Genomic DNA, 13,674 nt, shown 5'->3' on the forward strand with positions numbered 1-13,674 from the left:
TGTTGAGAAGCCTTTTTGTCCTAGACTTGGCACTCCAGTACTGCTTGCCAAGCGGTAGAAGAGAGAACAGTCTATGACTGGGGTGGCTGGGGTCTTTGACAATTTGTAGGGCCTTCCTCTGACACCGCCTGGTGTAGAGGTCCTGGATGGCAGGCAACTTAGCACCAGTGATGTACTGGGCCGTACCCACTACCCTCTGTAGTGCCTTGCGGTTGGAGGCCGAGCAATTGCCATACCAGGCAGTGATGCAGCTGTAGAATGTTTTGAGGATCACAGGACCCATGCCAAATCTTTTTAGTTTCCTGAGTTTCCTGAGGGGGAATCACGACTGTCTTGGTGTGTTTGGACCGTTCTAGTTTGTTGTTGATGTAGACACCAAGGAACTTGAAGCTCTCAACCTGCTCCACTACAGCCCCGTCGATGAGAATGGGGACGTGCTCGGTCCTCCTTTTCCTGTAGTCCACAATCATCTCCTTTGTCTTGGTTACGTTGAGGGATAGGTTGTTATTCTGGCGCCACCCGGCCAGGTCTCTGACCTCCTCCCTATAGGCAGTCTCGTCGTTGTCGGTGATCAGGCCAACCACTGTTGTGTCGTCTGCAAACTTAATGACGGTGTTGGAGTCATGCCTGGCCATGCAGTCGTTGGTGAACAGGGAGTACAAGAGGGGACTGAGTACACACCCCTGGGGAGCTCCAGTGTTGAGGATCAGCGTGGCAGATGTGTTGCTTTGTGGGTCTGTGTAATCTGATGAAAATATGTGTCTCTGATATGGCCATACATTTGTCAGGAGGTTAGGAAGTGCAGCTCAGTTTCCACCTTATTTTTCTGGAGAGCCAGGTCTACCCCCCGCAGGCTTTCTCAATAGCAAGGCTATGCTCACTTAGTGTCATGCCCTGACCTTAGAGAGCCTTTTTATTTCTCTATTTGGTTAGGTCAGGGTGTGATTTGGGTGGGCATTCTAGTTTGTCTGTTTCTTTGTTGGCCGGGTGTGATTCCCAATCAGAGGCAGCTAGCTGTCTATCGTTGTCTCTGATTGGGAATCATACTTAGGCAGCCTTTTTTCCCACCTGTGTTTGTGGGTAATTATTTATTTTCTGTGAGTGTTTGTGTGCGCCACGGTTGCGTCACGTTCGGTTTCTGTTTACCTGTTTTTTGTGAAAGTTTCACTCCAATTAATGATGTGGAATGACATGCACGCTGAGCCTTGGCTAATTTATGACAGGGAGTTTGAAGACAGCGAGCGTGACATTTAGTCTGTACATAGTCAAAGCTTTCCTTAAGTTTGGGTCAGTCACTGTGGTCAGGTATTCTGCCACTGTGTTCTCTGTTTAGGGCCAAATAGCATTCTAGTTTGCTCTGTTTTTGGGGAGAATTCTTTCCAATGTGTCAAGTAATTCTCTTTTTGTTTCTCATGATTTGCTTGGGTCTAATTGTGCTGCTGTCCTGGGGCTCTGTGGGGTGTGTTTGTGTTTGTGAATAGAGCCCCAAGACCAGCTTGCTTAAGGGACTCTTCTCCAGGTTCATCTCTCTGTAGGTGATGGCTTTGTTATGGAAGGTTTTGGAATCGCTTCCTTTTAGGTAGTTGTAGAATTTAATGTCTCTTTTCTGGATTTTGATTATTAGCGGGCATCGACCTAATTCTACTCTGCATGCATTATTTGGTGTTCTACGTTGTACACTGAGGATGTGTTTGCAGAATCCGCATGCAGAGTCTCAATTTGGTGTTTGTCCATTTTGTGGATTCTTGGTTGTTGAGTGGACCCCAGACCTCACAACCATAAAGGGCAATGGGTTTGGTTCTATAACTGATTCAAGTATTTTTAGCCAGATCCTATTTGGTATGTCGAATTTGATGTTCCTTTTGATGGCATAGAAGGCTTTGTGAAAGTTACCTGTGGCGCTGATGTTTAGGCCAAGGTATGTATAGTTTTTTGTGTGCTCTAGGACAATGGTGTCTAGATGGAATTTGTATTTGTGGTCCTGGCAACGGGACCTTTTTTGTAACACCATTATTTTGGTCTTACTGAGATTTACTGTCAGGGCCAAGGCCTGACAGAATCTGTGCAGAAGATCTAGGTGCTGCTGTAGGCCCTCCTTGGTTGGGGACAGAAGCACCAGATCATCAGCAAACAGAAGACATTTGACTTCGGATTCTAGTAGGGTGAGGCCGGGTGCTGCAGACTGTTCTAGTGCCCTCGCCAATTTGTTGAAGAGTGTGGGGCTAAACCTGCATCCCTGTCTCACCCCACAGCCCTGTGGAAAGAAATGTGTGTGTTTTTTGCCAATTTTAACTGCAGACTTCTTTGTGTACATGGATTTTATAATGTTTGTTTTTTCCCCAACACCACTTTCTATCAATTTGTATAGCAGACCCACATGCCAAATTGAGTCAAAGGATTTTTTGAAGCCAACAAAGCATGAGAATACTTTTTTGTTTTGTTTGTTTCTCTGTCAATTAGGTTGTGCGGGGTGAATATGTGATCTGTCATACGATAATTTGGTAAAAAGCCCATTTGACATTTGCTCAGTACATTGTTTTCACTGAGGAAATGTAAAAGTCTGCTGTTAATGATAATGCAGAGGATTTTCCCAAGGTTGCTTTGACGCTTATCCCAGCGTAGTTATTGGGGTCTCTCTCTCCTTCTCTGTCAGGGTGAGCCTGGTCTTCCTGGTGAAGCTGGTATGGAGGGCGTTCCTGGACCTAAGGTATCTTCTATAACAAGTCACCATAGCTATAACAAGTCATCATCACTATAACAAGTGCTATGGAGTTTTTGAATTAATCTCTCTACGTCTCTCTCTCTCCGTCTCTCTCTCTCTCTCTCTCTCCGTCTCTCTCTCCGTCTCTCTCTCTCTCTCTCTGTCTCTCTCTCTCTCTCTCTCTCTGTCTCTCTGTCTCTCACTCTCTCTGTCTCTCTCTCTCTCTGTCTCTCTCTCTCTCTCTCTGTCTCCCTGTCTCTCTCTCTGTCTCTCTCTCTCTGTCTCTCTCTCTCTGTCTCTCTCTCGTTCTCTCTCCCTCAGGGTGACAGAGGCCAGAGGGGAGCTGTAGGGCCACAGGGTATTGTCGGCAAGGCTGTAAGTCACTTCTGCACATCTCAGCAGAAACATGTACTTTCGGCTAAATCTGTGGTTCTCGAACTTCGGTTCCTGACAGGAGATCACTTTTAAAATAACAAGTAAACACACATCTAGCCAGGACAATAATCTAAGTGTTGTTGTGTGTCTGCAGGGCAACAAGGGTATGAGAGGGCCTATGGGTGTCCCAGGGGCTCAAGGCATCTCAGGAACCAAGGGAGACAAGTGTGTGTGTGTGTGTGTGTGTGTGTGTGTGTGTGTGTGTGTGTGTGTGTGTGTGTGTGTGTGTGTGTGTGTGTGTGTGTGTGTGTGTGTGTGTGTGTGTGTGTGTGTGTGTGTGTGTGTGTGTAAAATATATGTGTGTGCTCTTGCATCTGTGAGTTTACGGATGTGTCTGTATCGAGACATATTGTTTGTGTGTCCATGCGAGTGCTTGCGTGTGTTTGTTTTAATGTTGAACGTCGAAGCCACAATGAGGATGCATTCCTGTCGATATCATACACATGTGATCATGCAGTTATCCAAATGGCCTGTTGGTGGCAGTGCTGACCCACAAATCCTCCAGCCTCATAAAGATGCTGCCGTTGTCCCACACAGAGCCTTAGCAATATAAATGATAGTACGAGAGTCGTCATCTCCCATGTCTTTAGATGAAACTACATCTTTCTTACTGTGTGCTGTGTCTCCTGCAGTCCTTAGCTGGATCAATATATTGGCCTTGCTCTTTATTATAATGTATTAAGTATTTGACTGTATTTACTGTGTGACTCATTTCTTTCCACAGGGATTCCCAGGGAAAGTTGGTGCGAAGGGAGACTTTGTGAGTAGCAGTAAGCCTGTGATTTAAACCAATGCCATAGCCGCATAATGAAGTGTCCAAAATAACTCACGTATGATGCAATTGGAATAGACTTTGTAATAGCAATTTGTAATAATAAAAATCTTTGTAATAGCCGATGATCAATTCATTTTTTTTGTCACACGCTCTCTCACTCTTTCAGGGTGATCCTGGTGTAGAAGGCTTGGCTGGGGAGAAAGGAGAGAAGGTGAGGGGCTTTATCAGGATGGGACGGGGGGAGGCATCATGAAGGGGGATGCCACATTCTGGAAGAGGAAGTAAGGGTCTAAGGGGAAGGGTTGAGTCTAAGGGGAAGGGTTGAGTCTAAGGGGAAGGGTTGAGTCTAAGGGGAAGGGTTGAGTCTAGGGGGAAGGGTTGAGTCTAGGGGGAAGGGTTGAGTCTAGGGGGAAGGGTTGAGTCTAGGGGGAAGGGTTGAGTCTAGGGGGAAGGGTTGGGTCTAGGGGGAAGGGTTGGGTCTAGGGGGAAGGGTTGGGTCTAGGGGGAAGGGTTGAGTCTAAGAGGAAGGGTTGAGTCTAAGGGGAAGGGTTGAGTCTAGGGGGAAGGGTTGAGTCTAGGGGGAAGGGTTGAGTCTAGGGGGAAGGGTTGAGTCTAGGGGGAAGGGTTGAGTCTAGGGGGAAGGGTTGAGTCTAGGGGGAAGGGTTGAGTCTAAGGGGAAGGGTTGAGTCTAAGGGGAAGGGTTGAGTCTACGGGGAAGGATTGAGTCTAAGGGGAAGGGTTGAGTCTAAGAGGAAGGGTTGAGTCTAAGAGGAAGGGTTGAGTCTAAGGGGAAGGGTTGAGTCTGAGAGGAAGGGTTGAGTCTAAGAGGAAGGGTTGAGTCTAAGAGGAAGGGTTGAGTCTAAGAGGAAGGGTTGAGTCTAAGAGGAAGGGTTGAGTCTAAGAGGAAAACTGTATTACACAGGTAGGATTTCAGACTGGATTGGACTGACCTGTCTGTCTGTCTGTCTGTCTGTCTGTCTGTCTGTCTGTCTGTCTGTCTGTCTGTCCGTCTGTCTCTCCTCTGGCAGGGTTTGGGTGGTGAGCCTGGACCCAAAGGACAGGTAAGAACATCACTGGGGTTACTCCCAATCACACTTCCTTCATAGTAGATGGAAGCTAGTCGAAGCTAGTCAAAGCTAGTTGAAGATAGTCAAAATGAATTGAAGCTAGTCAAAGCTAATATAAGCAACTTGAAACTAGCTGAATCTATTCAAAGCTAGTGGAAGCCTGTTTAAGATAGTCACATCTAGTCAATGCTAGTTGAAGCTAGTTAAAGCTAGTTGAAGCCAGTCGAAGCTAGTTGATGCTATTTGAAGATATTCAATGCTAGTAGAAGATAGTTGAAGCTAGTCTAAGCTATTGGAAACTAGTAGAATTTAGTTGAACCTACTCTGTTGTCACTTTGGGTCTCATCTACCACTCTTTCCTCCACAGCAAGGAGTGAGGGGAGAGACAGGGTACAATGGCCCCACAGGAGACTCAGGCAAACTAGGAGACCAGGGACCAGGAGGACTGCCTGGGCCTCGCGGTCTCAATGGGGAGAGAGGAGTTCCAGGCATGCCAGGCATTGTGGGGGCATCAGTGAGTCCTAAAAAGCTTTGCCATAACAACACAGATTAGTGAGATAGTGGTATAATTACCCTCAATAGAGAATGCTAGTGACTGACTGACTGATTGCTTGATGATTGGTTGTTTTTTTCTTTCCTCTCCTCTACATTCCGTTCCTCCATCTTACACCTACTATCCTATCATCCATCTTTCCCTCTCTCTCCCTTTCCTTGATCCTCTACAGGGACGGGATGCATCAGACCAGCACATCATTGAGGTGGTTCTGAAGATGCTGCAAGGTAAGAGGTCACAATTATAAATCTACTGAGTCTACTGTATCCAGGTAAAACATTGACTGTAGGTTATATACATCCTCTATCCTCCTCATCCAGAGCGTCTGGCGGCTGTAGCGGTGAGCGCTAAGCGTGCCGTACTGGGTGGAGCCGGTGTCATGGGTCCCCCTGGTCCTCCTGGACCCCCAGGAGCTCCCGGTGCTCAGGGCCCACACGGCCTTACCGGCGCCCGCGGCATCCCTGGCATGTTTGGAGCCTCCGGACAGATCGGCAACACTGGACTGAAAGGTAGAAACTTTCCAGATAAAAAGAGACACTGATCACTCAAAGAGTAATACAACAGATTAATACCACTGGCCCCTCTCCATGCCTCCATCTTTCTCTCTTTCAGGAAAGAGAGGAGTGAAGGGAGACAGAGGAGATCCTGGTAAACCACATGCTGGCCAGCCAGGACCCCCGGGAATAACAGGTGAGACCCCAGGAGCACCACACACACACAAACACACACACATATACACACACTCAGCAGTGACCGTCCTATACACACCTATCCAGTTGCTGTAAAGGTGCGGAGGTGGAGGTGCATGCGCGTACCGATAACCACAAAACTGTGGTTATACAGTATGTAGAAGCTGTGGTTAAACAGTACGTAGAGACTGTGGTTATACAGTATGTAGAGACTGTGGTTATACAGTATGTAGAGACTGTGGTTATACAGTATGTAGAAGCTGTGGTTATGCAGTATGTAGAAGCTGTGGTTATACAGTATGTAGAAGCTGTGGTTATACTGTATGTAGAAGCTGTGGTTATGTAGTATGTAGAAACCAGACAACAAAGCTTAAATTAAGCCTCTTAAAATTGCTTAATCAATATGTCCCCAGCAACTGTAAGAGAGTGAGCAGTCAGTTATGTACAACAGCGAACCAATCAGTTGGTAAAGCTGCTTGGCTGCACAAATCCAACAAGCCATGGCTTCCCCCAGAGGAAAAGATCAGTAGCAACTTGGAGACGCAAACAAGAGTAATTAACACCTACATGATTTCCATGAAAACAAAGCTAAAATACTCTCAATGCTCACCAAAACAAACAAACTGCTACAATCTGTTTTTAAAAAAGTAGATTCGCTCGAAAAGAAGGTAGCGGCTATTGTGTCAGACATGCATGTACAAGGTTTGCGCATGAACGAACAAGACAACAAAATGTGCCATTTGAAAAATAGAAGTTGAATTGGACCAGCACGAAAACAGAATGAGATGAAACAACATGAGAATATTGAATACATGCACAGGTGTGGAAGAAAATGCAAAGGATGGAATGAATCAGTGCCAACAAAGCCCTAAACAAGCTGCAAGAAACCTTTCCAGTTGAAGGAGGAGACCCCCTGCACTGAGGACAAAGCAGGAAAAATATAGAATCAGTGATGCCGAAGACCAGCTTATCGTAAATTGAAACAATATTCTCTCCCTCTCCCCCCAATGCAATCTATACTCTACTTTCCCCAAGGAGCTGTTCTCCTCTGTGAAGTAACGATAGAAGTAGCCAATGCCAACGGGCTAAAGGGACACTGACAGACAGTACAAAGGGGGAAATATAGCAAGTACTGTATGTCAATCACTGTTCTATGGATGTGTGGGTGTGGAAAAAATACCCAATTGTCATACTTGAGTAAAAGTAAAGATACCTTTACAGAAAAGGACTCAAGTGAAAGTCACCCAGTAAAATACTACTTGAGTAAAAGTCTAAAAGTATTTGGTTTTAAATATACTTAAGTATCACAAGTAAATGTAATTGCTAAAATATACATAAAAGTAAAAGTATAAATAATTTCAAATTCCTTCTATTAAGCAAACCAGATGACACCAGTTTTGTGTTTTATTAATTTACGGATAGCCAGGGGCACATTCCAACGCTCAGACATAATTTTATAACAAATCATTTGTGTTTGGTAAGTCCGCCAGATCAGAGTCAGTAAAATTAATAAGAGTTCTGGCCAAAATAGGAGAGGATGTCAAGTCATTATTATTCCTTGATGGCCATTATGGTTAAGACACAATGGTGGTTATTTGTGGGAGATTGACTCTGTCTGATGGATCAGGACGGGGGAGGTGGGAGGGCATCAGACACTTCCCTGAAGTATGTGTGGTGCCTCCACTCATCTCACTTCGGTCTCTCGGGGCACCCACTCTCCCCAAGTAGAGCCCCACCAGCCACTATACTCATTTAATTCCCAAGGTATTACAAACTGACCACAGTATTTACAGTGGGGCAAAAAAGTATTTAGACAGCCACCAATTGTGCAAGTTCTCCCACTTAAAAAGATGAGAGAGGCCTGTAATTTTCATCATAGGTACACTTCAACTATGACAGACAAAATGAGAAAACAAATCCAGAAAATCACATTGTAGGATTTTTAATGAATTTATTTGCAAATTATGGTGGTAAATAAGTATTTGGTCACCTACAAACAAGCAAGATTTCTGGCTCTCACAGACCTGTAACTTCTTCTTTAAGAGGCTTCTCTGTCCTCCACTCGTTACCTGTATTAATGGCACCTGTTTGAACTTGTTATCAGTATAAAAGACATCTGTCCACAATTTCAAACAGTCACACTCCAAACTCCACTATGGCCAAGACCAAAGAGCTGTCAAAGGACACCAGAAACAAAATTGTAGACCTGCACCAGGCTGGGAAGACTGAATCTGCAATAGGTAAGCAGCTTGGTTTGAAGAAATAAACTGTGGGAGCAATTATTAGGAAATGGAAGACATACAAGACCACTGATAATCTCCCTCGATCTGGGGCTCCACGCAAGATCTCACCCCGTGGGGTCAAAATGATCACAAGAACGGTGAGCAAAAATCCCAGAACCACACGGGGGACCTAGTGAATGTCCCCCTGCTTAAGCCAGTACATGTCCAGGCCCGTCTGAAGTTTGCTAGAGAGCATTTGGATGATCCAGAAGAAGATTGGGAGAATGTCATGTGATCAGATGAAACCAAAATATAACTTTTTGGTAAAAACTCAACTCGTCGTGTTTGGAGGACAAAGAACACCATACCTACTGTGAAGCATGGGGGTGGAAAAAGAAGGACAACCATCCCTGCAGCACTCCACCAATCAGGCCTTTATGGTAGAGTGGCCAGATGGAAGCCAGTCCTCAGTAAAAGGCACATGACAGCCCACTTGGAGTTTGCAATAAGGCATCTAAAGGACTCTAAGACCATGAGAAACAAGATTCTCTGATCTGATGAAACCAATATTGAGCTCTTTGGCCTGAATGCCAAGTGTCACGTCTGGAGGAAACCTGGCACCATCCCTACATTGAAGCATGGTGGTGGCAGCATCATGCTGTGGGGATCTTTTTCAGCAGGAGGGACTTGGAGATGAGTCAGGATTGAGGGAAAGATGAACGGAGCAAAGTACAGATAGATCCTTGATGAAAAACTGCTCCAACGCGTTCAGGGGCTCAGACTGGGGTGAAGGTTCACCTTCCAACAGGACAACAACCGTAAGCACACAGCCAAGACAGCGCAGGAGTGGCTTCGGGACAAGTCTCTGAATGTCCTCGAGTGGCCCAGCCAGAGCTCAGACTTGAACCCAATTGAACATCTCTGGAGAAACCTGAAAATAGCTGTGTGGCGACGCTCTCCATCCAACCTGGCAGACCCTTGAGAGGATTTGCAGAGAACAATGGGAGAAACTCCCCAAATACAGGTGTGTCAAGCTTGTAGCATCATACCCAAGAAGCCTCAAGGCTGTAATTGCTGCCAAAGGTGCTTCAACAAAGTACTGAGTAAAGGGTTATATTTCAGTTTTTGTTTCACGTTTTTTTGCAAAACTTCCTGAAAACCTGTTTTTTCTTTGTCATTATTGGGGTATTGTGTGTAGATTAACGAAGGGAAAATTATTTATTCAATTTTAGAAAAAGGCTGTAATGTAACAAAATGTGGAAAAAGTCAAGAGGTCTGAATACTTTCTGAAAGCACCGTATCAAACCCAGACAGGAACTATTATTTTAGCAGGTGACCTGAATCAAGCATTCAGCCAATTAGACAGGCATAGCAATAAAAAAACAAATGGAAATTCAAGGAACTTCCAAAGAGGCTGAATATGTTAATGACTACAAATATTTTACAGGCACCTGGAGATTATTATCCCCGACTTCAAAAGACTACTCTTTTTTTTCTCAACGTTTGAAAAGCTCTTCAAGTTTTTTATTCCAAAAATGCTCACAACAATATACTGGGTACTAAAATCCATGATACAGTGATATCGGATCATTCTCCTGTATCATGCTTAATTACACCAACAGAAAATGCACTTATAGTGAGAGAATAATTATGGTCAATGAACAGAGCGCATCTTTAATTCCCGAAATGTATACATTAAAAAAAACTTTACCATAACAAATGTAGACATACAACACAGAGAAATGCCGCACCCCGACATCATTTGGAATGCTTTTACGGAGTACATTAGGGGGAACGATATCTCATACTCTGCAAAAGTTCAAAAGTTGAGTTAGTAATTCATTTCTCTTAGATTTTTTTTTCTATCTTAGAAAAAGCCAATAACAAATCTTTACTAGGTAAAGAAGAAAATGAGATTTCTGAACTTAAGCAGGAATATAATCTTTTACTTTTGAAGAGCCAACAACTACAGGTTAAACTCAGATAAAGCATACTGTTGCATAAAGCATACATTGAAATCACACAGAAATAAATATTAGACACTGTTAAAACATTCGGGCGGAGAAATGCACCAGGGATGAACAGTTTACACATAGATTTGTATTTTATATTCCGGAACAAAGTAGTGCCCCTATTTATTCCAATGAGACCAAACGTCACTCAATGCTATGCTTCCGAGTTCCATGTATCAAACTTTTATTTCAGTCATATTAAACCAGGAAAATTTGGAGAGTCCCCTGCAGATTACAGATCCATACATTTGATAAAGTGGGACAATAAAATAATGAAAGCATCAAAATGGCAAAACTCTTACCAGACTTGATACATATTAATCAAACAGGGTGATTAAAAATAGACACAAACACAAGAACATGTTTCAGAATAATACAAAACACACAAAAAGGATGTTGATTTGTCAATAATGGCTGTTGATGATGAAAAGGCTGTTGATGATGAAAAGGCTGTTGATGATGAAAAGGCTGTTGATGATGAAAAGGCTGTTGATGATGAAAAGGCTGTTGAGGATGAAAAGGCTGTTGATGATGAAAAGGCTGTTGATGATGAAAAGGCTGTTGATGATGAAAAGGCTGTTGATGATGAAAAGGCTGTTGATGATGAAAAGGCTGTTGATGATGAAAAGGCTGTTGATGATGAAAAGGCTGTTGATGATGAAAAGGCTGTTGACCTTTCTATTTAGACCTTCGGAAGCATTCAACCTTCCAGCTAAAATAATACATTTAATACAAATATTATATAAATATCATTAAGCAAAAATATGCACAAATAATACAGTACCTGATGAAATTGCTTTAAAAGGGGAAAAGGACAGGATGTCCTGTCTCCCCCTACTGGTTTCACTGGCAATTGAACTGCTGGCAGAAAGAATTTGACAGCACACAAACATAACAGGTATGAGTACTGATAAACATGAATAGAAATGAAACTGATTTGACGATGATCTCCTGATATACTGTACCTGAGTAATATTGAAACTCAATGCTGCCCTTGTTAAAAACATTCCTGGGATGCTCTAAAGTAAAACGATGTAAAATGAAAGTGGAAAAAGCTGAAATAATGGCAATAGGAAAAATAAATATAATAACTGATTATCTACAGCAATCTTTTAAGTGGACCAAAAAAATATAACATACTTATGATGCTTAATAAGTGACAAAAAACAACAAATATATAAAGATAACTTTATATCATCACTCAACAAAATTAATGCGCATCTAATTAATATGAACATTCTCCCATTAATCTTATAGGTAGAATAAACCTCTTTTAGAATGGCAAAGTTTTTACTTTTAATTTCGGTAATATAATTTACCCCATTAAAGACATTCTTTAAAAAAGTATTCTCGGACATAAGATAACAGACTTCATATGGGAAAATAAAACTCGTAGAATAAATAGGGAACCTTCCAGAAATGGAATTGTGTCAACTCGCCACCCAAGGCTTTTACTTGCGACATATGCACTAAAATGCACTAAACTGGAACAATGGGTGCATAATGAAGATGTGTATGCTCATCCCTAGAATCTCTTCACCTGTTTGTTTTCAAAGGCTGGAGCTAAGAACATTAACAACTTCATAGCTAAGAACATTAACAACTTCATAGTTAAGAACATTAACAACTTCATAGTTAAGAACATTAACAACTTCATAGTTAAGAACATTAACAACTTCATAGTTAAGAACATTAACAACTTCATAGTTAAGAACATTAACAACTTCATAGCTAAGAACATTAACAACTTCATAGTTAAGAACATTAACAACTTCATAGTTAAGAACATTAACAACTTCATAGTTAAGAACATTAACAACTTCATAGTTAAGAACATTAACAACTTCATAGTTAAGAACATTAACAACTTCATAGCTAAGAACATTAACAACTTCATAGTTAAGAACATTAACAACTTCATAGTTAAGAACATTAACAACTTCATAGTTAAGAACATTAACAACTTCATAGTTAAGAACATTAACAACTTCATAGTTAAGAACATTAACAACTTCATAGCTAAGAACATTAACAACTTCATAGTTAAGAACATTAACAACTTCATAGTTAAGAACATTAACAACTTCATAGTTAAGAACATTAACAACTTCATAGTTAAGAACATTAACAACTTCATAGTTAAGAACATTAACAACTTCATAGTTAAGAACATTATAACAGCATTAAAGAAAATTAAATCAATCCTACAATAACCAAAATATCTCCCTAAAAACACACCCCTATGGAACAATCCTTTGATAGCTTCACCGATAAATTGGCCCACATGGAAAACCAAAGGCATAGAAACTGTAAATGACAGAGTAAAGGAAATACAATTATTTCAATGACAGAATGAAAACTGTTTTGGACTGATTAATGTAGACATTTTCAAATACTATATTGGGCTCCCAAGTGGTGCATTGGTCTGAGGCACTGCATGTCAGTGCTAGTAGGCATAACTACAAGCACAACCGGCAGTGATCAGGAGTCCCATAGGGCAGCGCACAGTTGTCCGGGTTAGTGGAGGGCTTGGCCGGGGTAGGCCATCATTGTAAAATAAGAATTTGTTCTTAACTGACTTGCCTATTTAAATGAATGTTAGATAAAAACATTTTTTTTAACTTAAACATTTTATATCAAAAATATCGACCTGAACACTTTTGGACATCAGAGAAATGTTGAGGAAATCCTGTTGGGGTCAGAAACAAATGCTCATATGATAGGTAAGATATACAACACCTTGCAGAGAGAGTCTATCACAATGACAATCTGCTAGAAAAAATATAAACTATTGGAACCAAGGCTTAAAAATAATGGATATAGGCAACACTAGGCAGTGTTGGAACATAATGAACACAATTACAGTTAACAAAACTGTACTCTTAAATCCAGTATAAACTAATCTAAATGTATAGAATTTATTATGCAAAAAACAAAATTAACAAATTCTACACTACAACTGCATAGTCATGTCTTTAGTATAAAACGAACAACGTCTCAATAATTCATGCCTTCTGGGAGTGCTATAAAGTCCAAAAGTTCTGGGCAGAGTTAAAAAGCTGCGCTGGCAGTCTGAAGTTTTACAATGTACATTTACTTTTAATACGTCTATCTGCATATTTCATGACATAGCATGCTTTATTATTTAAATATGGAAAAAAAATCTGTCTACAAACAGAAACATTTTTCAGTAATATGGGGCAGAGTCTTACAAGCATTA

At 41.8% G+C, this 13,674-nt stretch overlaps 2 protein-coding genes across 2 annotated transcripts in view; both read left to right on the forward strand.

Moving 5' to 3' along the window:
- The window catches only part of LOC139396368 (collagen alpha-2(IX) chain-like), a 29,328-nt gene extending 25,647 nt beyond the window's left edge, over positions 1-3,681 (forward strand). The window contains exons 22-25 of the mRNA XM_071143401.1: positions 2,654-2,707; positions 3,023-3,076; positions 3,231-3,301; positions 3,594-3,681. Of these exons, the coding sequence (XP_070999502.1) occupies positions 2,654-2,707; positions 3,023-3,076; positions 3,231-3,301; positions 3,594-3,681 (267 nt within the window). The remainder of the gene's footprint in view (positions 1-2,653; positions 2,708-3,022; positions 3,077-3,230; positions 3,302-3,593) is intronic.
- Positions 3,682-3,891: 210 nt separating this feature from the next.
- LOC139396369 (collagen alpha-2(IX) chain-like) lies at positions 3,892-6,650 on the forward strand. Its single transcript, XM_071143402.1, has 8 exons — positions 3,892-3,896; positions 4,078-4,122; positions 4,940-4,972; positions 5,346-5,492; positions 5,704-5,758; positions 5,852-6,040; positions 6,144-6,221; positions 6,634-6,650. The coding sequence occupies exons 4-8, from the start codon at positions 5,469-5,471 to the stop codon at positions 6,648-6,650; spliced, it is 363 nt and encodes a 120-aa protein (XP_070999503.1). The 5' UTR covers positions 3,892-3,896; positions 4,078-4,122; positions 4,940-4,972; positions 5,346-5,468.
- Positions 6,651-13,674: the final 7,024 nt, after the last annotated feature.

The sequence above is a fragment of the Oncorhynchus clarkii genome, unplaced genomic scaffold, assembly GCF_045791955.1.
Source record: "Oncorhynchus clarkii lewisi isolate Uvic-CL-2024 unplaced genomic scaffold, UVic_Ocla_1.0 unplaced_contig_4265_pilon_pilon, whole genome shotgun sequence".
Taxonomy (NCBI): domain Eukaryota; kingdom Metazoa; phylum Chordata; class Actinopteri; order Salmoniformes; family Salmonidae; genus Oncorhynchus; species Oncorhynchus clarkii.

Excerpts from the sequence above, each read along its gene's own strand:
- LOC139396369 (XM_071143402.1), top strand. The coding sequence starts at position 5,469 with ATGCCAGGCATTGTGGGGGCATCA. Across the intron at positions 5,493-5,703 it reads CAGGCATTGTGGGGGCATCA|GGACGGGATGCATCAGACCA; the intron begins GTGAGTCCTAAA and ends GATCCTCTACAG. Across the intron at positions 6,041-6,143 it reads CGGCAACACTGGACTGAAAG|GAAAGAGAGGAGTGAAGGGA; the intron begins GTAGAAACTTTC and ends TCTCTCTTTCAG.